The sequence below is a fragment of the Manduca sexta genome, chromosome 15, assembly GCF_014839805.1.
Source record: "Manduca sexta isolate Smith_Timp_Sample1 chromosome 15, JHU_Msex_v1.0, whole genome shotgun sequence".
Taxonomy (NCBI): domain Eukaryota; kingdom Metazoa; phylum Arthropoda; class Insecta; order Lepidoptera; family Sphingidae; genus Manduca; species Manduca sexta.
The window spans coordinates 6990278-7014986 of record NC_051129.1 but is presented as its reverse complement, the minus strand read 5'-3'; the positions used below and the strand labels follow the sequence as shown (position 1 = coordinate 7014986).

Genomic DNA, 24709 nt, shown 5'->3' with positions numbered 1-24709 from the left:
GCCTATAGTACTCCACGAACATAGGGCTATCCAACGCAAAAAGAATTTTTCAGTTTGGACCGGTAGTTCCTGAGATTAGCCATTACTGCTCCGCTCCTATTGGGTATAGCGTGATGATATATAGCCTATAGCACTCCACGAACAAAGGGCTATCCAACTCAAAAAGAATTTTTCAGTTTGGACCGGTAGTTTCTGAGATTAGCGCGTTCAAACAAACAAACAAACAAACAAACAAACAAACAAACTCTTCAGCTTTATATAATAGTATAGATAGTTAAAAAAAAAGCCTCCTCCAAGTGCCTCTCAAGCACAGTAATTGTTGAAAGTAGGTACCTTATAAGTGACTTGATATTAATACTTATTTGTCTTTTATCTTTTTGTTCAAAAATAGGTGGGTAATAAAGAAAAGACGTTATACAAGGACTTAAGTACTATTGTTTTTTTTTTTTTTAGTTTGGAATAAATGTCGGGCACCTACCTGTTGTTTTCTATTAAGGTACCTATCTGGAAAAGTAATATCGGACCGGAACTGTTAGTTTATATAAAGCGCTTTAAATATTGGCAGTATAGACCACACTGATAAGTATTCGCTGTTATTAGTAGTAGAGCCTGAATTTAATGGTAAAATTACGTATAATAATATTTAAGTAGATATATCTTATCTACTACATATTACTCTCATATTATTACTTGGGTAATAAGTAAATGATGTTTCCTCGTTAACCAGACGTTTTTGATAGTCCCAACCCCTTGGCAGACAAGCATGTAGGGTGGCTGTAGGAGCGAGCGCGAGGCAGTATATACATGGGTAGGTGCGAATGAGATGGCGAGTTGAGTCTACCGCGATTCCTCGCTGCACAGTTGTTATTTCTACTGCGCATGTGTTGTTTAGTAGTTAGTACTCACCACATATTTACATCGGCTAAAATAGTATTATATACTATCTTATGTTTACGCGAATGTTAGACATTGAAATAAAAACTAAAAACTATTTAACGGATTTTATCGCGGTTCTTTATATTATTATTTTCTCCCGACGTTTCGAAGACTTTGCAGCCTTCATGGTCACGGGGGGGACTGAGGTGTTGTTCATCCGTAAAGTCAAAGTTACAATATCTACCTACATTTTTCAAATATACAACTTTTTAAAATTTTAGCTGTTGACGGTCCGATCTACGCAGAATGAGCTCACAGTGTCTTGAGGTCTGGCAGTCGGTCTTTTGGGATCCGATTTAATTAAATGCAGAACAGGTTCCCAGGCTTCGAATGCCTTAGTTGCAGTCCATTCAATCGGGGCGTAAGTACTTATTTATACGTACTTAGACCTATTCTTGTGTCTAAATAATATTGTTCTCTATCAAAAAATAATGCTATTTACTTATCACCACATTTTATTTAATACACATATTTAAAACAAGTCTGTCTAATAACTATCTTTCTCATTACAAGCAATCGGTTGTAAACAGGTTGGACAGGAGCCAGTAGCGACTCCAAAAGCCGGTGGACGATTGCCTGCACAAGCCAGCAACCACTGTGAACAAACAATTTCATCTGGTGTTAAATAATATTATACTTAGTTACACTCAAAACAGTCCTGACACCACATAAGTTACAATTGTTCAATTGTGGACATCATACTTGATGTGATAGAATACACATGACGGAAGAAGATGCACTAGTTCTCCCTGCCTATTTCTTTGTGGTTAAAGTGACTGTATAATATGTAAGTATACTTATAGCAGAATAAGAGTTAAGCTCGCGAAATTCGTATAACATAGGAAATTTTTCGTACCTGTCAATAAACGCAAACAATGTTAACTAGTTGACAAAATATTAATATGTGCTGCATAATTGAGTGGTTATTACCAATGACGTTTTACAAATAGACGCGTCATGCACTAACAAAATTGCACATAAAAATAGCACAGTATTTACTATAGTCACAGCCCAAGCGGCTCGCATTGATACGAGCCGAGTGAGCCTGAGTATGTCCGAATGGGTCCAAGCGTCGACCGCCCCGTCGCCATGACGGTCGAATAAAATGCATTTATTAGTTGAAAAATAAGTTAAATATTGTATACTTATTACTAACGTATGAAATGAAACGTTTTTTCCATTCACAGTTGGAGTATAATTTGTATATCGTCTAAAAACACAGGAAGGCATTTTATTTATAAAAATACATAAGTTAGTACGCCGACTAGCGGCGACAGTGGTTGGAGGTTGACTAAGTGAATGACGGGCAATTACCTTACTTTCGTCTTGCCAGTATTGAGCTCGGACAACGTATCTATGTAATAAAAACATCTTAGGTTATTACTAAGTATGTTTCCTTTTTATAGATTTACTGCAGAGCCAGTAATTACCCTCGGATTTAAGTTAGTATCTATTTATGTCAGCCTACTTTCGGTCCAGTATATAGTCTGTTAGTCACCTCTTTGTCATTGCAAAATTAGACCGCCAAAGACCAGTTCAATACATAAGGCTATTTATTAGGGTGCATTCGGCTAATTGCGGACGGTTTTTTGATGAGTTGACAGAAGTCTCGAAAACTTTTTTATCTCATATCCAGTGTAACGTTACCAATTACACTAACATAGATACGCTGTCAACGTTACTATTGTCTTCTAAATAGTCTGTGGTTATAATGTGAATGATTAACGCCCTCGCAATTAGAACTACCAATGAGCATCATCATTGCATTGGACTGTCATTGCACTGACGTACGTCCGAATGGCGCCTGCATAAATAGGCGTGCATAGCGACCCGCCGCCTTTTTTGAGCCATTATCTTCGGCCGTGGCACTACATATTCACACACGTCGTTGTTCCCGCTAGGGTGAGTGTGCCAATTTACTAACCGCTAACTATGTATTCTGGGCATCAGGGCTTGTGAGCTGTCACGAGTCGCTGGCGCGGAATGTAAGCCTAGCTTGCATTCCGGCCTGGTGAATTCTGATTCCAGGTTTTTCTCTACGGCGTGCCTTTTTGCACGGTACACTATCACGGACAGCAGACGGACGGGAGAGCTGCCTCCCGACCACGTCCAGCTGCGCACCACCATCGTCGGGTGTGCTGACTCCGACCGACTGCCGACGAGCTGTCGCCGAAGCCGACCACGTGCACACCACCAACATCGCGGGAGCTGACCCCGACCACGTGCACACCCTGCTCACCCACGTGGCCTTTCAACTGCCCGGCGAGCTGCCGCCGGAGCCAGCCACGTGCAACATCTACGTGCCGTTCGCCTGGATCGGAGTTCCCCAGGCCAGTGACTCGTGTTGCATAACACCAGCAACCAGTACCGAGTGTAACGCGAAGGTGTAAAAATAAAGCTCGTACCACGTAATTACCCTGAGTTTTCAATTGTCTCCCTTCTATCTGCGGGCGGGCCACAACCGCCGCACCAGTTTGATATATAAAATGCCAGTATTACTTGAATATTTTGTTATATCATTACAGCTACTTTATGTAATAATTTGATCATCTTTCCGTTCTCTCTGTGTAAGCTTTAAAAAAGTTGATATCTTTTTAGAAATGAAAAACCCTTAGGAAAGTACGGACGTTCGCAGGATAAGTTCGGACTTCATTCTAATAACGCTTCTAAAACTATAGGGTTCACAAAATCAATGTTGTGATAAAAAATGTAAGAAGAGCGAAATCGACCTTTTTGGTTTGGCTGCACAGAGCACATCTGTTCTTGGTCGTAGCATCAGCTGCGTTATATATACTAGGCTAGGCAAAAAGAAACGGCGTCGCCATCTTTGCTTATACAATCTTACACTTTACCAGATTTTAGCCCTAAGCAACTTACACTATTACAAGCTAAGATGTTTTTATTACATAGATACGTTGTCCGAGCTCAATACTGGCAAGACGAAAGTAATTGCCCGACTTAACGGCCAATGAGCGTATGGCACTAACGTTGTTACGTAACTGTCGATGTATATAAGGTGCGTTCGGGTAAGATCGGATACGGGTTAAGATCGTATAACGAAAAAATACCACGAATCTATAGTTATTTTTTAGTTTAAGCTATGTAAGCGGCTACGCTGTCTCTTTTTGCCCCGCCCTATATACCAAAGTTGATGCTACGACCAAGAACGGGTGCGCTAAATGCATTGAAACAAAAAAGGTGGATTTTGCTCTTTTTAACATTTTTGAGACTTATGTTTCATTTTGTGGATCTTATCATACTAGCATTAGAAGCGTTATTAGAACGGAGTCCGAACTTACCCCGCAAAGGTCCGATCTTTTCTAAGGGTTTTAAATTTCTGTACTATTATCATCTATTTTTAAGCTTACACAGAGAGAATTGGAAGATGATTAAATTACCACATAAAGTAGCATTAATAATAACCAGTTTCATGTATAAAATGTTGGTATCGCTTAAATATTTTATGAGAAAAAAAATATTTTCGAAACTCCTCGCAATACACCGAAAAACCGTCCGAAATTAGCCGAACGCACTCTATATCCTTTTCTAACGAATGCATACTGCATCTTTTTATTCCTTCTTCGAGCCAATTTGTAATTATATGTACAGGTACGTGACTATAGCAAATAGTGCGCCGTTTTTATGTCCCATTTTGTTAGTGTATAACGCGTCTATTTGTAAAACGTCATTGATTACAAGGTTCTATGTTATATTTTTTTGCACATTTTAAATTATATTTATCACATGATTCTATGACTTTTTCAGTATAAAAAATCAGTAATACCGATTTTAATAAAGGGGGAACCACAAAATTCGTCTTTTTAATTTTTACCAACATGCAAATTTTTTATTATAATTGTTCTGACATAAAAATAGAAATTAACATAGGTCCTAGTAATGGTGAGCTAGTAATATTTCCGTATTAAGTACCTGATACAAGCAGTTCCTATGATAGTAAACTCCACATTTGTTATTTTGGCATAGTGGTTGTGGAACACCAATTACATCTGGTAGTTCGGTGCATAAACAAATGCTGCATATTGGGGAATCTGTTTTGAAATCTTCCTCCACACTTACTCCTATATTTATTGTATCCTTTGGAAACTCGGTGATATCTGTAACCACCAAAATAATTGAAAAAGGTTTTATTTTCAATATTAGTACTGGCTATATTATGGTCAGGGGGGATAAATGGTAACTTTAGAATTGGCACACAAATATTCATACCAATATTCCCACTACAGCCTGTTAGCAAAAGTGATGTAACATTGTTCTATGGTTTTTAATTATATGCATTTAATATTATGATGGAAGCAAAATATAAATTTTACTCATAAATAAGTGATAAGTCAAGGATCTGAAAATAGACTATTCAGATCCAAGTATTGTGGGAATGAAGTTACAGTTCCTTAAGGACATGGGGTAATGTCTGATGTCATAAAACTAGTATCTTAGTTTGTAGTAGTTTTTAATGGAGCACCAAGCCATAATGTGTTAACTTTTTTTTTGTTTTCCCAATGGATAGTCAGTAATTTAATAAGTATTTGTTGTAGCCAGCATGCCCTATTCTGTCTATCGGGGTGAATTATTTTTTTTGCCATTACTGATGTTCTAATCAAAGAACAGCTTTGACAGCTGTTTAATTAGATAGGGTATTTTATGACTCTTTTATCTAACCACTAAACTATGTATTGAAAATTCTTACTAAAAACACTCATAATGTTGTTAACAATGTTCTTATCGTGATCCCATGACAGTAAACCCTCCTGCAATTTGTTTTGCCATTTTTCTGCCTGGCCAACTAACTGAATATTTGTAGCTAAACCTTCAGGTGTTACTTCCACATGTAACCATACTCGGTCATCTGAAAAATGAAAACATATTTTTAAGCACATTAATAACTTGATTAGCAAACATTGTCTTGCCCTTCCCCAGACAAGCCTTGTTTTTTCAATTACATTATTAATTTGATACCTCTTTTGTTATTATTGTTATTTTATAACACAAATTAATAAATTAAAACAAGCAAAATAAAAACATACATCTCATCACTTCATGATATTATAATGGCATATCATGTTATGTAGGAAATGTCCCACTTTGAGAACAATTAACAACTAAATGGCAAACCCTTCTTGGGTTATGGGTATATAATATTTTATTCTGTATTATCAATAATTATTATTTTACATTTATAATAAGCTAGGTGTTGCTTGCGGCTTAGCATGAAAAGACTTTCTTGCTATAAGTCCCTAAAATACTATAGCAATTCATAGCACTACCTGGGCATCTCTAATACCATCTACGTAATATATTATTTCCGATGGAAACAATTTATCAGGATAAACATTCAGAACATGGTCTAGCCATTTACCCAATTTCATCCAAATCTGTTTAGCTTTACTTCTTCTTACAAACATCCATACAATTTCACCCTTTCCCATTTATAATATTTGTAAGAATAAACATAAATAATGATTTGTGCTTTGCTCACCATTAATGGTTATGTAAGAAAACATCCCTACCTAGAAGTATTTTTCTGTAATCATCTTTGAAAGATGGACGAGCAGGTTCCACAACAGTGCAGTATTCATCTATCAGTTCCAACTGTTGAAAATAAAATGCTAACTCATTAATATATTTATTAAATGCACTTATTATGTCATCCAGTGAACTATATTCTCTTTCTTGCAAATTTGAATATGGTAATTGATTGGATGATACGCGCAGCTTCCCTGGATTTGTATAGGTGATAAATATCTCGTGTTGCCTGAATGCCTGGTCTCGAATAACACATTTCATATCTCTTAAACTTCTCCCAAAATGTAAGCTTACGTTATCACGATTAATGAACTTTTTAATTTCTTCAAGTAAATTAACGTCGATTAAGTGTAATGTGTCTTCGTTTAGTACACAGTTTTGAATTAAACAATGCAGTCTGTTTAAATGATCCAATAAATTTTCAGTATCGTTTCCAAACAGCAATTTTCGTATTGTTTCGTCATTCTGATCCCAACCGAATGTATCCATATTGTTATTTACACTCGTTCTGTTTATATACTTATTTTTACTTTCTCAAAAAAAAAAAACAAAGTTTTACAATGCTTTTAAGTTTTACGAGCTAGACAATGTAACTTTTTCTATTGATTTTAATATTAGTTCAGGATTTTAAAAAATGTAATTTACTGACTGCCTTGTTTTTCTTCTATATGATGGCCTACACCGTTTTTCCATCAGCAACAGCAGCTTATACAAAATAAAAAGTGACTAAATAACAAAAACTGTTGACTTAGCTTTAGTTATTATTTGAAGCAGCTTGAAGTTTGACCATAATTTTATGTAAGCACCTATAATAACCTTATACATAAACAAAGAAATGTCACTGTCAAATATCAATGTATAAACCAATGATAAAAGAAGTATAGAGGATGGGTGATATGGTCACGTGACATGCGGCACATTTAATGCATAAAATGGTGCCGACTCCGCCCCTTACAATAGTGATATGCTAGTACCGAAAATTTTGTATCGACATCGAAGTATTAAGAGAGACAAACAAGCCCCAAAAAGATCAAATACGAAAGGGGTTAGGAACTACCATAATATAAATATAACAAACCATAATGTAAACAAACAAACTGAAACTGATTTATAAGTAACAATTTTTAAACAAAGCAGTACCTGTTGTGACAAACATCCAGTTGTGTTTGATCTATATTTGTATGTTGCACTATTCCTTGCTAAAAATTTAAGTTACAGATTAAGATATTTATTTAATACATGATAAATGGAATAAGATAGCGTAGCCAGCAATTATTTGGTTGGTTTTATTTTATTTTATTATTATGCTCTTTGATCGAGAAACATAACTATGGTTCAGCAAACTAAAATCAATGACCGTAAAAATGGTGGTTAAGATAATCAATTATAATAATTATTTGCAATAACAACAATATGATGTATCTATTTCCGTGCATCAAAGGTTGCTCGAAACATAAGACCGCCAATTGTAAAAATATATCTTACATTTCATCTTTATGTTGTTTCTTTTATGTTTATCTATTCTTTTATGTAACAATTCTAATTTTATTCATAGCAATATATTAAAGTAATATTACTGTTAGGTGAAGTATAATAATCATTACTATTTTACTTATCGGGAATATTGTTGGAAAACAGTTATCTTTACTCGCGTTAATTAAACGTGTGGTTTATGCATATCTTCTCAAAATGTAAAGAAATATGTATTTGGTGTAGGATTCCAATCACGTCGCTCAATATTCTCAATTCATTTTGCCTTGGTTTTAAATTTTTGGTTATCTTAAAAAATATTCTAATTTCACTTAGTTTGTCGTTCTGAATAATACAATATTGATGTGTGCTCTAACATTCTTTCAAAGACAAAAACCGTAACTGATAAACGGGCGTCTGTTAAAATATCGATATCAATAATTTCTAAACAAATCCACCCACCCATCCCTAAGCTCGTGTGTAAACAAACATAATGATTTTAATGCGTATAAATCACGCCTAAAAGGGTCCAAAGCTTAACAAACCAGATCCATATATCATTTTAATTGATAAAAACACATCCAAAAAGTAGATATACAAAGATATTTGCTAATTTTCGGTAAAACAGTTACTAACCTATGAAAAGATATTTCGGGGTCTTTCTTGCGTGAATTCGATTTGCATCCTTTCACACAACACTGAGTCATTTTCGAAACTTAACAAATACACTAATAAACACACTGAACAATTGAGAATATGATTATATTACTTTAAATTCAATATTTATGAAGATTTGTTTACATCGTCTGACACTACATGTACTTGCTGACTGGCCCGCATAAAATGGCGTTTCTGCCGCAAGGCGGTCCCAGTGTGTTGAAGTAAACGAAATAGTGTCATATGCGAAGAAAGCAATTATTTTTGTCTTTTTTGTTGCGTTCCAAATAAGCTTTGAGTAAAAGAGATAGACATATATATTGACAATTCTGCGTCGATTTCCCTAACATAAATATAACTTATTCATATAGCTAACTTTTGAGGCATGTCCTCTTTATATTTAGTCATTGGTATAAACAAAGGTGCATAATGCCGGCACCACACATAGCAAAAATATTTGAACACTTGTCTGAACTCATGTGTGTCACGGGTACTTGCGTATTTGTGCAAAGTTTATTGTTTGCGTGTTTGCCGTTCGGTATCGATTTTTCGACCACACATCAAAGCGTTCAAAGTTATCGAATTGCTTGAAGGAGAACCGATTATATGGTAACTTAAAAGTAAAAGCCATAAAAATTTAAATTTGGTCAGTGTCTGTAACTGTTCCATATATATTTAAATTCTCTTTGGTAACTGTGTTCAAATGTGTGGCATAGTCTTTGTTTAAATATTTGTCTGTGTGTGGCTGATTCATTGAGGTTTTTTAGGAAGGAGTCGCAGAATAAAGAATTATACTTACTAAATCTATTTTACAAAATGGTGCTATAAGAATTTAAATACACCATTTCTATTTTCTTTGACCTAAAGTTTGATAAATTATATATTCCTATATCCGTTATATGTAAGTAGCAAACGTGAGGTGTTTTTATTACAAACATATATCTTCTTGGCCTGTATGTATCATACCCTATACCCCGTCATGTCATTACTGCTTTTAACGGCTAGAAATAAATGTTATTCTAAAGGGATCATTGGTATTCAAGCAAAAAAAAAAAATTCCTTCAATAAACCTATTACGACATACCTACAAGTCCTACAAGAAAACATTTTTTTGGGAGATAAGCACATTAATTAAGTTTTATGAGTTACGTTAACATAAGCTTTATTTTTGAATTAATAAGTTAAAAGTATGATAAAGTAACATGACTTTTCTTCAAAAAAATTGATATTATAAGGTGCGTTCGGGTAAGGTCGGACACGGGGTAAGATCGTATAACGAAAAAATACCACGTATCTATGGTTATTTTTTAGTTTAAGCTACATAGGCACCTACGCTGTTTCTTTTTGCCCCGCCCTGTATAACACAGTTGATGCTACGACCAAGAACGGGTGCGCTGTGTGCATTGAAACAAAAAAGGTGGATTTCGCGCTTCTTACCATTTTTGAGATTTTTATTTGTTTTTGTGAACCTTATCATACTAGCATTAGAAGCGTTATTAGAACGAAGTCCGAACTTACCCCGCGAAGGTCCGATTTTTTCTACGGGTTTTAAATTTCTATACAGATATTATCATCTATTTTTTAAGCTTGCACATAGAGAATTGGAAGATGATTAAATTATCACATATAGTAGCATTAATAATAATCAGTTTCATGTATAAAATGTTGGTATCGCTTAAATATTTTATGAGAAAAAAAAATATTTTCGAGACTCCTCGCAACACACCGAAAAACCGTCCGAAATTAGCCGAACGCACTCTAAGTACCATGCTATCTTCGAAACTACAATAGCATGCTCCTTATAGAATCTTTCAGTCAATGGACCAGAACATTTTGAGAAAACGGCTTCAACTGGCACTGTTTCTCACATGGATAAAAAATTACTTTTTCGTGAATTAGTTTAATTTTTAGCTCTTCTAAAAACAAAAGTCAATTTTTGAGGGTTACAGCAATTACATTTTTACTGATGAAATGGCACTCACAAAAAAGAAAGCAATAAATCTTTCGAAACCTAACTATAAAAATGTTTGTTCACTATATGGCCGATTGCAATAAACGATTTTAATCCTAATCTTTGATAATTTACCGTTCCTGAGAATAATATAAATAAAATAAGTCATTTGTATTCTAATTGGTCCATTTTCGTAATCGTTTTTTGAAATTGTCGATTAACTACATAATATGTCATTGATCTCACTGTAATTAAGGGGAATAGAAATCATATAACTTTTAATTATTTGTAAAATTGTTTCATTTAAAACACAAATATAAATAATAAAAATAGTAGTATACACCTAAAATTATTTCCATGCATGTCAACTTACAAAAATCACAGAATAAAAACTACTACATTCGACGTAGATAAAGATAGTCAGTATACAAAAAATAAAAGTTGAAAATTGACTTTTTGTACATTTTAAAAAATATTTCTAATAATCTATTTATTAATCACACACCAGTTAAAACAAATAATACATTTGAAGGTAGGCACTAACCCAAAAATTCATCTAAGTATATCATAGCAGATCTATGACAATCTACTATGGCAGCAAGCATGCCTGCCTTATCAATAACCAGACACAAGGGCCATTCATTGAGGTCTCTTGAGCTTAGTTTCCACTTTTAAAATGTCCTCTCCTTTGTGCAGTTCAGTTTTCAGAATAGAAAATACTTCTATTACTTGCTTTAATTTTGGCAAATCTCCTGTTGCATGCCATGTTAATTCCATTTTGGAAAGTTTGTCACCACCTTCGTTTTTAATGCACCTGTATTCACCAGGAAAGTCCTGTAAATAAATCATAATAATTAATATTGATCTATAAAAAATATAATAATATGCTCTAATAATTGAATGAAGTAAAACTCACATTATTAAAAAATATCCTGCGATTTAGGCCCATAGCCACTATGATAACATCAATGTATTTCTCTTTAATTTCTACTACTGCAGCTTCCATTTCAAGGGGTGAATTCATCTCTATATATTTCAATGTATATAATTCAGTAGACAATTCAGCAGCCTTCTTGGCATTATATTTTTGTTTGTTGCATTGTGCTGCTATTGAACGAACTTTATCAATACTCCATCTTGGTATTTCCCTGTATTTTAGACTTGCAGCCAATAATCTGAAAAATTTTAAAATAATATGAAATGATTAATGATTATCTCTTGCCGGTAAACATAATTATTGTAGCTGCCTATTTGAGCCTGACATACATATTTTGTATTATTAATGTGGGTTGCGAATCGAAAACTGTCCCTAGTTTAGCTTGCTTAGCTAAGATATTTTTTCATTACTTGTGTGCCCACTGCAAACTATGTATACTAAGCTATGCATTATGTATAACTTTCTCAGCTGTACAAACTAAGGCAAACTTAGTGCTTAGATTTTATTCTGCAACCCACACTAAAAGTAAGTATTAAGTGAGTATTATGCAATTAGATGACAGGGATAATGTTTTCCAAATATTAATAATAGATTTATAGATCAATGACATTTTCTAAGTAAAATTATGATTCAACCTACTCAGTATGTTTTATACTAATTATAAATTTACAATGATAGTAAACATACCTGTGAACCATGACATCAGCATATCTTCTAATTGGACTTGTAAAATGAGTATAAAGAGGTACATTCAGTGCATAATGTTGGAAACCATCTTCATCACAAGCACCAGCACAGAAATATTTTGCTCTAGTCATTGGTTTCGCACACAACATATTCAATACCATTGCCTTGCCAACATCTGTATTTTCCGGCCCCACATATGGTAATAAAGAACGGTATAAATCCCCTGCTGAACTAATGTCAAGGTTTATACCCATAGGTTCAAGAGATTTAGCAAGCTGTCTCATCATGTAGGAACTTGGTGGTGGATGGCATCTCAAAAAGGCTATATCTGGATGATCATCATGTATTCTATTAGCAACGGTCATGTTGGCAAGAAGCATAAATTCTTCAATAAGTTGGTGACTTCTTTGGCTTACATAAATATTAAATGACTCAGGGAGTCCGCTAGAAGGATTTAAACGAAAAGATATTTTTGGTTGATCTATTCTCAATGCACCGCTTTCAAATCTGTTTTTTCGTAAAATGGCAGACAACTCTCCTAATATCTTAGTTGTCTTTGATATATCTTTGTAATTAAAACCATTGTATGTTTCTGGTAATATATCTTCTGCATCTTTGTGATCCTCTAGAATAGCTTGTGCATGTTCATATGCCAATTGGCTACATGATCGGATAACAGTTTTTGCAAACCTGTGACTTAAAACTTGAGCATCTTTAGTCATTACCCAAAAAACAGAAAATGCTAGCTTATCAATGCCAGGAAGTAAAGAACAAAGTGTACACAATTCATCAGGTAACATATGATATGCTTTTTCAACTAAATATATGGTAGTTGCTTTAAGTGCAACTTTCTTGTCAAGAATAGTGTCTGCTTTAAGAAAGTGAGCTACATCAGAGATGTGCACACCAACTTCAAAATTACCATCCTCAAGTTCTTTACATGACATTGCATCATCAATATCCCGGCAATTAAAAGGGTCAATACTGAACACACAGAGCTGACGGCAATCTTCTCTTAATTTGATTTCTTCCTCTGGTATTATGTAGTCAAGACTAGGATAATATTCTCGAACTTCTGGTCCATAGGGTCTTACATCTAGGTCGTTCTGAGCAAGTATTGCTTTAGTTTCAGACATCATGTCACCTAATTGGCCTATGTTACATACAATGATACCAACTGCAAACCTGACATCTGTCCAATCTAATATTCTTGCTAAAAACATTGTGTTCTCATAACTTTTTGAATCATAGTAAAAGTTGTCTGGCCAACTAGTAAATGGTATATTAAGTCTTGGTACTCTATGGTCACGAGGAACAAATAGAGCTTTCTGTCTGTTTTTGTCTGCCATAAGTTTTAAGGTCCCAATACATGTTCTCGGATGTACTTTTTCTTTTATGTATACTACTTTCCCCCTTTTTTGCTTAGGGTCGTCATTACTTTTATCATTCTCATTGTCAATAAGTTGAACTATGACCACATCTCCTTCAAGTGCACGGTTTCTATGTTTCACACCATCTATAAGGACATCTTGTTCACTGCGATCATTACTACTCGATACATATGAGTGTTGAAATTGCTTTGGATTTATTCGTAAAACACCTTCAAGCAATGTATTATTTTTTAGACCTGATTCAAAACTATCTGCAGATATATAGGGCTCAAATTTATTATCACCATTATTATCTTTCTTTTTAGCTTTTTGTTTTCCTTTTGGGGAATTATTTGTAACTGATCCTGCAAATTGTTTGAAATTGTTTTGCACATGTTTAAAATTTTCCTTATGATGTACAATCATAGAATGGCTTAACAAAGGATGTTTGAGTGCATTTTCAACATACCTTGGTGTATTTGGTTCTGATTGCACAATAGGTGAAATTGGTATATTCATATTGTACGGATTTTGTGTTGGGAATACAATAGGCGTTACAGGAACACTAGATGCTTGCAAAGCATGATGCAATGATTCTTGCATTAATTGTTGCGTATTTGCTGAATATTGAAATTGTGGATGGTGGCAAAGATTTTCTAGATACCGTGAACTAGAACTTACATATTGTGGATTTACTTGATTCAAAAAGAAATCATGCACGGTAGGTTGTGGTGTAATATTGGCTTGTTGTCCCACCATGTGTTGTTCTGGTATTTGAGATTGCACAATTTTTGAATTCTGAGGTGGAGGTATTTTTAATTGTTTAAGCCTTTCTTTTCTTTTCGCATTCTTCTTGAGAGAAACTGATATTTTTTTAGGGTCGCCTTCAGTGTCGTTTTTTATGTTTAAACTCTGACATTCAGTTGATATATCATTCAGAGACGAATTTGTAAACACCATTGTATATAATTTTGAGTCAGGGTCTTCTTGTTCACTGTTTGAAGCTGTGCCTAGGTTATTGCCCTGTGGATTGTGATTACATTCACTTGCTGAATGAAGAGATTGTCGCAACGTGGAGGATTCTTTTTGTGGCTTTTTTGTCTCAGGAATATTGTTGCTTAAGTCCGACATAACGAATACCTATATTTTATACAACAATTGTTGGATAATGGCTAAAGTTTAAAAATGTATAATTAAGCGCAGATTTAACAAAACTGACTTGCATTCTGTTTGCACAAAAAAATTTAGGTGACGACTCCTTTCTATACCACAACGACAGCACTAAGCAGAAGTAAGCCTATTTTATTTGACTGATTGAACTTGTATTGAACTATGTTGACTGCTGAATTACAACTGACAAACGGGTAGTGATGTGGGTTAATAAATTAGTGAATACTAATAGAACTTCGAATATATAGGTCGACAAGAATCATAATGAACGTGGCAAAAATTTGAACTAATGCCCGCCATGTTGCGAAATGTCACAATTGACATATTGATTAAAACAACACCTACCGATTTATAGCTATTTATACCCCTCTTCTTGTGGGTTTATATATTTTATTATTTCAATACATACATACTGTTTTACTTTTTTATATAATAAACTAGCATCAATGGAACCAGAGCAACATAATTATAAGGTTGGGTACACTACTTTTTCATATCACATGACTCATTTGTCACTAAACATTTTTATTTATAAATTATATTTTTTTAGGATCATAAATTATATAGTGTTATAAAGTAATTATTAATAATAATTCTTTATTACAGCAATAAGATGATCAAACACAGAAATTAAAGATTGTTAGATTGTATGTAAGATAATTGCATAAATGTCACCTACTATTTTTTTAGTATTTTTTGTCGAATCATATAGTATGTCCTTACATTTTTTTTAAATTATAACTCTAGCATTCAGTGGCGCGCCCCTATCACTGCGTAACCCTGAGGCGTAACCCATCCTCAAAACAATTTCTGAAATGAGATGAGACCGTTTGACTAGTTGCTTTTTTATTCAGCCGCGAAGTTAATCAGGGGGTGGACACTTAGAACATTTTGTGTAATGATGAATGATTATATATCTTAATGCCGTTACATAGAGTTTAGTTTTGGTTGACAAAAGGATGTCTCATCGTAACATCTTGTACCAACATAATAATCCAATAAATTTTGAAAATATGTTGGCTACCATGATAGTTGATAATTTGCCGCCATTATTGACGGTAGATTTGTCATTGTTGAAGTTTATTTGCAAAAGGAGAAAAAAAAAGGCGGGAAACTGTGAATAAGCAAAGGCGCCCTTTTTGAATTATTTATTTAAAAAAAAGCTTTTCTAGTATATTTTGTACATTAGCCTTCACATATTTATTAAATAAGTGTCTACATAAATAGTTAGCCCATCAAAATGGGCAGGAAGAGACGGAGAAAAGATGAACTTGAACCTCCGGATCCAGACCTATCGAGCTTCGGATCTTCAGACACGGATTCGTCGGAGTCTCTTGGAGCTGCAGGATCAAAACATAAAGATCCCAAAGACAAATATAAAATATACAAGGTAAAGGGTACACACGTAAGTATCCCGAGGATACAAATCAAACCGAACTAATAGTCTTCCTTAACCACCTGGACGAGAACAAAGTATTCAGTGATAGGGATCGCATGGCCCTTTCAAAAGGTATACGGGAGCATGGAGTATCAGGTGTTATGCATTTGCGCTCCATCAATAAGTACAAGGTTGGAATAACATTTGATTTGCCTAACAATGCTAACATGTTCATACAAAATAAAAATTGCTCGACCAACTGTCTCTGAACGCAACTATACCCGCTAGAGATACAGAGGTCACTGGAGTTCTCACTTCGGTTCCTATTGATATGTCCAATAAACAGGTCTTTTCGTTGATTGGTAGTTCCAAAAACGTAGTGCAGGTCAGGCGCTTTATGCGCAGGGTGAAAGGGAACGACGGTGTGGTAAAATTTATTCCGACCCAGGCAGTGGCTGTAACCTTCGCCTCCACCATCCCTCCCCTAACTACATATATCTTGACTCGTGGCGACACGAGGTAAGTAAATATATTCCTCCCGTTAAGCAATGCCTTAAATGTTTGAAATATGGACATATTGCTAAATTCTGCCGTAATGCAGAAGTATGTTCGATTTGTACATTAAATCACAATTTTAAAATTGCCAAATTGACTCTAAAGATGCCACATGTGTCAACTGTAAAGGCAATCACGTTGCTATTTCGTCGACATGTCCAATAAAAACAAAAGGTTGAAGAAAATAAAATAAAATCTAGAAATGCCACATATTCAGAACTTTTTGACTCCAATGCATTTCCAGCTCTTTCTGCTCGTACTTTAGATACGCAAATTAATAATTTAATGAAATCGGATACATTTATAAGCACATTAGTTGAAACAATTATTAAAATAATAAGTAATAAAGATGCCCCTATTAATTCTACTTCCATTAAAGAAGTTTTAAAAGCAACGCTAAGTAATAAATTCCCTTCATCTTCATAATGGATTTATCAACTTTAAATATAATACAATGGAATGCCCAAAGTCTGAATAGTAACAAACATATATTTATTAATTTTCTTTATACACACAATATTCATATTGCTATAATCAGTGAAACTTGGTTAAAACCTGAACAAAATTTTAAAATTAAAAATTACAATGTTGAAAGGAATGATTGTGGTAACAAACACAATGGTGTTGCAATTATAATACATAAAAGCATTATTTATTCTAGAATTAACACCTATTTCGATAATTCCTTACAAAATGTATGTGTGAAAATAACAGTTAATAATAAAGATATATGTATAGTTAGTTTCTATAGTCCTTTAAACTCTAACCCAGTCTTCAGCAAAAACAATTTTGATACATTGGTTAAGTCTATTCCTAGTCCTTTCATATTTGCGGGCGATTTTAACGCTCATCACACTTGTTAGGGCTGTGGTTCCGACAGCCCGCGTGGTCGAAATATTCTAGAGGTTATTGAGGATAATAATTTGGTTCTCCTTAATGATGGGCAAGCAACGACTATCGGTTCTCCAACATGGCGACCCAATGCTTTGGATTTATCATTGGTATCTTCATCACTGGCTCTCAACTGTGACTGGTCTGTACATGATTGTCCTCTTGGTACTAGTTATCATATTCCTATAATCATAAAAGTAATGATTAGTCAACCCAACATTCACACTCAAGGAAATTGTTTTAATGCTGTACATTTGCCCATTTACCCAAATTACAAACTGGTGGATTGGCAAATGTATAGAAAACAAGTTGATGTTTTATTAGTAGATTTTGTAATAGATGATACAACTCCTCTTGACTCATATCTCCTTTTTTGCAAAATTTTGCGCACTGCAGCTGCGAATTCTATTCCCAATTGTAATAGATCATATTTGTATGAGAACTCAAATATTACAACTCATTCATGTCAGAGAAACAATAGGAAAAGCCCTACACTTCCGTGGTGGAATCAAAAGTGTACACAGGCTGTATCAAATTTCAAAACTGCATATATATCTTTCAAGAATAATCCCACACAGGAAACTTATTTACAGTTCAAAAGGCTTAGAGCAGTTAAAAACTAACTTTAAAAATAGAAAGGCGAAAAAGTTGGTTCTCTCTTTGTGAAACCTTTAATAGATGCACACCATTGTCTATCATATGGAAATTTATGCGAAAATTTAATAAAACCTATAATTTTAATAATCATGAAGATGACTTATGGGTATCTGATTTTTAAAGAAATATACTCCGGACTCTGTACAATATAACTCAGAATTACTTTTACCAATAATGTAAATACCAACAATAGCTTTCTCCTCAATCCTTTTACGATAAAAGAACTCATATCAGCCATCTCATCTCGTAGAGATTCTGCTTATGGTCTCGACGGAATGTCATATATTTTATTCAAAAAGCTCAGTGTTACAAGTTTAGAGATATTTTTACAAATCTTGAATCTTCTTTGGGATAATAACATAATACCACAAGACTGGAAAATGGATTGCCTTGTACCAATTTTAAAACCTGATAAGCCAAAGTTACACCCCGATTCTTATCGCCCTATAGCACTTACTTCTTGTGTTGGTAAATTATTTGAACAATTGCTTAAACATCGTTTAGAGTTCTATGTAGAAAAATATAATATATTACCTTCCAATCAATTTGGTTTTCGTAGAAATCGTTCTGCTAGAGAAAGCGTTTGCCAGTTACAGCTGGATATACAAAACTCTATATCCGCAAATGAAAACTTGGTCGGTGTATTCTTTGACATCGCAGGTGCTTTTAATAGTGTAAACATAGATATTCTATGCCTTGAGTTATTACAAATAGGGATTCCTGAAAAAATTATAAAGTGGATTAAAAATTTCTTAATGAACAGAGAAGTATTTACTAAATTTAATAGACACCTTTATGGTCCTAGACTTTCGTCAAAAGGAGTTTGTCAAGGGGTATATTGTCGCCTTTAATATTCATATTGTATATCCGTAGACTAAATCTAATATTGGGCCCTTATGTTAAAAATTTACAATTCGCAGATGATTTGGTTGTTTATACATCTGGAACTAATGTATCACAAGTGGTTTCAACAATTAATGATGCATTAGCAAAATTGTACAACTATTTTTCTTACCTTGATCTCAGTGTGAATCCATCCAAGTCTAAAGTTATTGTATTTGGTAAACATTGTCACAGTACACCTGCTGTGCAATATAATAATTGTTTGTTACCCACTACATCTGAAGTTAAATTTTTGGGTGTCCATATTTCATATAATTTATCCTGGAATAATTATTTAAAACATATAATTAATAAGGCAAATAAAGCATGTAACATTTTAAAGTCCTTGTCTGGTTCATATTGGGGTTCTGACCCCAAAATTTTGTTGTTATTGTACAAATCGTTAGTTCGTAGTCATTTTGAATATGGTTTTATTGCTTTGCTGCAGATGCTAGAATTGTAAATAGTTTAGATGTTTTGCAAAACAAGTGTTTGCGTATTATTACCGGGGCATTCAGAAGCACTCCCATAAATGCAATGCAAATAGAATGTAATGTCCCACCATTAAGTATTCGATTTAATTACTTGAAAGAAAGATTCATATTAAAACTTTTAGTGTAACTAATAATAATCTTTTGGCCAACTTGTTGCATTCTGTTACTCAATTCTCCCTAAACCAATTTATATTTTACAAGGTCTTCAAGAGTTCATGAGCTTTATTAAAAACATGAACATTTATCAATCAAAACACATTTTGCCTTGCTATGAAGGATCTTACATTAGTAAGTTTCCATCTATTGATATAATTTTAAATCAAAAAGGACCTGCCCTCGAAAGAAGAAGTAATCAATATGCTTTTAAAATTTTCAGACCATAAATTTATATATACTGATGGCTCCCAAAAAATGATAGGGCTGTGTCTTTTGCCATATATGAGCCCTCATCAAATATAGGCATCGGTAAAAAAATTGATAAAGTTGCTAGTATCTTCACAGCTGAAGCTGTCGCCATTTTCAGTGCTTTAAAACACATAAAAATTGTAATTCTGACCATACTAAATGGATAATAGTTAGTGATAGCAGGAGTGTATTAGAAAACCTTGCAAATAATCAATTTCATGCTAACACTAATTATGTCATTTATTTAATAAAAGAACTATGGGTCGAACTGTCCAAATTAGATATAGTAGTTCGTTTTGTTTGGGTTCCTTCACATATTGGCGTCATAGGAAATGAAAGGGCAGATTACCTGGCCAAAAATTGTTGAGTTACAAGAATTAATTCCTAATTCCAATTTTGATATGACTGTATCCATACCACACACAGACGCTGTTAGTTTCTTAAAACAGCGTATGTGTCAAGCATGGGGAGACATTCATATCAATACACACACCATGAAAATAAAGGAAACTGGTTTGCTAGTATGGATGTCCAAATAAACTCCACTCCTTGGTTTTGCAAGAAAAATAATTTTATCAATAGAAAATTTTATTCAATTATTTGTCGTATGCGTTTTGGTCATTATAGATTAAATTGTCATCTTCATCGTATTAAAATGGCTAATTCTCCCTATTGCGAATATTGTCAATCACAAAAAATTCAATCACTACATCACATTTTCTTCGAATGTTCATCTTTTAACATTCAGCGCCTTGTGTTGGCGGATGAGCTTTTAAAAATCTATAAGAAGCCTAACCGGGTCCCGCAATGTTTAAAAGAGTTGCTTAAGAATGCCTCAACTTATGTTTACTTGTATAAATTTATAAAAGACACTGTAAATGATATTTAGTTGTTTGTTTCGTTGAAATTTCTATTACGTAGTAATATTGTAAATATTGTTATTAAGTCTTACTTGTTAACTATTTTACAGGATATTGGTTTCAGACATATATTATAAAATGTATTATAATCAGTTCTTTAACAGCTGAGTCTGACAGATAATATCTGCCATTGATTATATTTGAACTTAGAGGAAGTACTTACTCTAAGTTTTTGAAATTTTGAAGCACGCTCAATACATGGAGCAAAGAGCAAATAGTGGAATTGCAAATTCTATATCTCAATGAAGCTTTAAATTAAGAAGAGGATAGTAAAACATATTTTACGGATAGTATGAAACATATTCACTGACGAGGAAAATCGTACTGAATTGATATTTACTCTGGATTTGACAATTGGAAAAATGGATTATACTTTACCTGGAATTGACTATACTTACGAAAACTACTAATTGGAATACTTACGAAAGACAATATATTAAGAATTTAAATTTGAAGAAAAGAAATACGTAAGACTAGGCAGTATGGTCGTAAGACTATAGCCTGTCCTATAAGGACGAATTATAAAAAAAAAAAAAAAAAAATTATTTGCAAAAAAATTGTATTATTGCGATTATGTTAAATAATAAGTTATGTTTTATGCCGAATACGTTGAGTTGAGCCAGCTTTTCCCTTTCGTGTATATTTCTTCTTGAAGGAATTTGTGTAGTGTGTGTTACGAGATAGTGATTCTTATTTTTCCGAGATATTGACTCTAATTCTGTTTACATTTGTGTAGTTTATTAATTTTGTGTGCGAGAATGGGGAAAAGAATTAATGTGTATAAAAATGTGAGGTTTGTGGCATACAAAAGTACCCAAAGTCAAACATATTTATGGCTAAGTATCCACTTGATCTACACCGGTAACAGAAAATTTATATTATGATTTAAAACATTACATAAAAGTGATGTATATTTAATTCAAATTTACAACCTCAGGTAGTCGTTGTTGATTAGACGGAAAAAGATCATATCTGTAAGGTATAAAATTTTTCAGTTTCCATATAAAATTGGAAATAAATAACGGAAAACTGGAGTGTTATGAATTTTTAAGTAGGAGACCTAAAAATTATACAATTTATACATAAGAAATTCACGTGATAATATTGTGTATTTTCTAATTAAATAAAGGGAATTATTAAAAATTGTGGACGTTTTATTTTTAATATTCTAAATTCAATCATAATTTATACCAGTGTAAGATTTATGGTCAGCAATTTTTATCGATATAAAGCTGTCGATACAAAATTATCGATAATATCGATTAAATATGGAACGTTCCTAGAAACGAGCAGATTTATAGTAAGTTGGCAGCCTTGCGTATCATTTTTTCTGCGTAATGTTGGTACAAAATGTAATTCTACTGGGCTCACGTATGTGTGCGTGAGCTCAAATTCAATGTACTAAGTGCCGCCTCTTCTTACGTAGTATATTACTTACACTATGAAGTAAATATAAAAATTGTTTTATTTTGAGTTTGACGTGGATTATTGAGAAATTTGATAAATTAGAATTGGCAACCCTCAAGACATATTTATCTCAGATATTTATAAACTTTCTTTTTGCCATAAAAAAAAATAATTAAAAAATAGACTATGGCAGGGGTTAAACACGTAAAACATTTTGTGTCATGATGTTTGGGTTAGGGTTTCCTAAGAATGATTATATTTAATGTTGCATAGAGTTTAGTTTTGGTGGACAAAACTTAAGGTTACATCTAGTACCAATATAATAGATCTAAAAATCAAAAAAGTATATTGGCGATCATGATAGCTTACAATAACAAATTATGATTACAAAATACACAATAGTGTTACGCGAATTTATTTTGTATAAATTGTATATAATGTTTAGATCTCTAAATAAAAAAAATATTTCACTCCAATTTTCAGTTATTTAATTCCAATTTTATATAGAAATTGTACAGTATGATACCTTACAGATATGAGCTTTTTCCGTCCAATAAACAATTACTCTGATTACAATCAATGCAATGGTAAATTCATAAATTTCGTATATGCCTCTTTTGATTAGTTCTTTTCTCCATTGTAGCACACAAAATAAATAAAATACACAAATGTAAACACAGTTGGAGTCAATATCTCGGAAAAATAAGAGTGACTATTTTATAAACACATGAGGCACAAATTCCTTAAAAAATTATACACGAAATGAAGACGCAGGCTCAACTCTACGTCCGCCCTGTGGAATGGAGGCGTTTGAAGAATTCCATCACGGTATCCCCTGCCTGTCGTAAGAGGCGACTAATAGGGGCCACGAAGGGGGTCGTCGGCGGGCAGCAGGGGGCTGTATGCCCTAGTGCATTATTGTGCATCCTTGCACATTTTTCGGTTGACCCCCGGGATGGACGGCAGTGTGTAGTTGGCCTCATGGTGCCGTAGACGCCGAGGGCGTCCTTGCGTGGCGTTGCGTGGCGTGGGGGCTTCTGAGCCCCCCCCCCCCATAGGAGACGGGCCGCAAGGCGGCACCGCGCAGGGGCGGCTGCGGACGAAGACTTAGACACTTCCGTCAGAGGAAGCCCGCAGCCGTCTCTAATGCGCCGAAGAGGGCCACCGCGGAGTTTTAGCTGGTAGGCCGTGCATAGGTTAGTTGTACTCGGGTTAGAGACTCGGCCCGGCGCGGCGGTCGCCCGAAGGTCGTCATCAAATCCGGGCGGCTCAACGCCGGGCCGTAAGGTACGGTTACCCCAGCATAACCGCTCAGTCGCCCCCCACGAAGGCTGGGCAGTAGTAATAAGGGACTTTCTCGTCGAAACCAAAAAAAAAAAAAAAAAAAACTCAACTGAAGGTGTTCGGCTGAAAATTCATATTATTAAATAAAATCGCAATTATAAAGAATTATACCTTGTAAAATATAGGATGATAATTTTGACAGCTCACTCACATGAAGTTTCGTATTTTTTCCGTTAAAATGTACTAAAGGTAATATCATACTTTATGGATGGGTGCCGCCATAGATAATAATACTAATATAGGAATAGATGAGCCACTCAACAAAGAATTCAAGTATATGTAAGCAGTTTTTTTATGCTCTCTCAAAGATGTCGCTATCATCACTTATTTCAATAGGCAGCTCTAGATGGCGCTTTTTTCTTTATTATCATATTTTGCCCTTTAATACTACACATTACATATAAGGAATATTGTAGAATTAAATAAATAAAATGCTTTATTCATCACGTAGGCGAACATAGTTGCACTTATGATAAGTCAAGGTACATTAGAATATTTAGTTATTACTTTTAAGTCGCTTATATAAACTAAAGACAATTTATAATGGTCATAAAATAAATTAAAAAGTAAACAAAGAAGCCAGCTCGGGCCGGCTTTATTTTCTAGATTACAAACTTTCTTCTTACTTCGTTTATTAACTTTCTATGCATCTGAAAAGAAAATAATTTCAATAATTATGTCTTGCTATGCAATGTGAAATGATAGCTAAATATGGTCTACTATACTATAATTAATTACAGTGTTTTGTATTCATGGAGTCCAGTAGAACAAAGCCAAATCGAAAACACGTGCAAGAATCAAAATCCAGTAGGGAAGCCAAGGTCAAACGAAGAATGTATCTAACGGGGTCCAATTATAAGCCAAAGTCACCAGAAAACAATCAGGTAAACGATAAGGCCTGAAGAGTTAACGCATACAAAAACGGCAAGGTTTCAAAAACTTGTGTGAACTTTTGAATTTAATTTGACATTGACAAGTTTTGGCTTTATCAATATTTAATATATCGACAAGTTTTGAATTTTATAAAATAGCCCGTGCCGTCTATACAAAATAGGTT

General features: G+C 34.0%; 2 protein-coding genes and 1 long non-coding RNA gene across 7 annotated transcripts; all 3 read right to left on the bottom strand.

Annotated features, from left to right (window-relative positions):
• Positions 1-1373: 1373 nt before the first annotated feature.
• LOC115450470 (E3 ubiquitin-protein ligase FANCL) lies at positions 1374-7331 on the bottom strand. Of its 3 annotated transcripts, XM_037438927.1 has the most exons (5): positions 7127-7331; positions 6431-6543; positions 5642-5800; positions 4867-5051; positions 1374-1531 (listed from the first exon to the last, which is right to left on the bottom strand). In XM_037438927.1, the coding sequence occupies exons 2-5, from the start codon at positions 6453-6455 to the stop codon at positions 1424-1426; spliced, it is 477 nt and encodes a 158-aa protein (XP_037294824.1). In that variant the 5' UTR covers positions 6456-6543; positions 7127-7331; the 3' UTR covers positions 1374-1423. The 3 variants fall into 3 exon arrangements, with proteins under 3 accessions (XP_037294824.1, XP_030034363.1, XP_037294825.1); XM_030178503.2 differs by having other exon boundaries at positions 6462-7327; XM_037438928.1 differs by lacking the exon at positions 7127-7331 and having other exon boundaries at positions 6431-6654.
• A 3509-nt stretch (positions 7332-10840) lies between these two features.
• LOC115450546 (DIS3-like exonuclease 2) lies at positions 10841-15326 on the bottom strand. The gene is made up of 3 exons (XM_030178602.2): positions 12180-15326; positions 11472-11730; positions 10841-11389 (listed from the first exon to the last, which is right to left on the bottom strand). Exons 1-3 carry the CDS (start codon positions 14678-14680, stop codon positions 11195-11197), a joined length of 2955 nt encoding a protein of 984 aa, XP_030034462.1. The 5' UTR covers positions 14681-15326; the 3' UTR covers positions 10841-11194.
• Positions 15327-16827: 1501 nt separating this feature from the next.
• LOC119189402 lies at positions 16828-21180 on the bottom strand. 3 transcript variants are annotated; one of them, XR_005112404.1, is made up of 4 exons: positions 21065-21180; positions 19216-19364; positions 18735-18920; positions 16828-17726 (listed from the first exon to the last, which is right to left on the bottom strand). It is a non-coding gene; the product is annotated as an uncharacterized LOC119189402 (long non-coding RNA). The 3 variants fall into 3 exon arrangements; XR_005112403.1 differs by having other exon boundaries at positions 20934-21162; XR_005112405.1 differs by lacking the exon at positions 21065-21180 and adding an exon at positions 20475-20725.
• Between the last annotated feature and the right edge of the window lie 3529 nt (positions 21181-24709).

Coding starts and splice junctions, on each gene's coding strand:
- LOC115450470 (XM_030178503.2), bottom strand. CDS start 6,966: ATGGATACATTCGGTTGGGATCAGAATGACGAAACAATACGAAAATTG. Junction 5,052..5,641: donor CAACATTATGAGTGTTTTTA/GTAAGAATTTTC, acceptor TGGTGGTTACAG/ATATCACCGAGTTTCCAAAG. Junction 1,532..4,866: donor ATAGGAACTGCTTGTATCAG/GTACTTAATACG, acceptor GTTTGTTCACAG/TGGTTGCTGGCTTGTGCAGG.
- LOC115450546 (XM_030178602.2), bottom strand. CDS start 14,680: ATGTCGGACTTAAGCAACAATATTCCTGAGACAAAAAAGCCACAAAAA. Junction 11,731..12,179: donor GCTGATGTCATGGTTCACAG/GTATGTTTACTA, acceptor AAAATTTTTCAG/ATTATTGGCTGCAAGTCTAA. Junction 11,390..11,471: donor GCAGGATATTTTTTAATAAT/GTGAGTTTTACT, acceptor ATTTATTTACAG/GACTTTCCTGGTGAATACAG.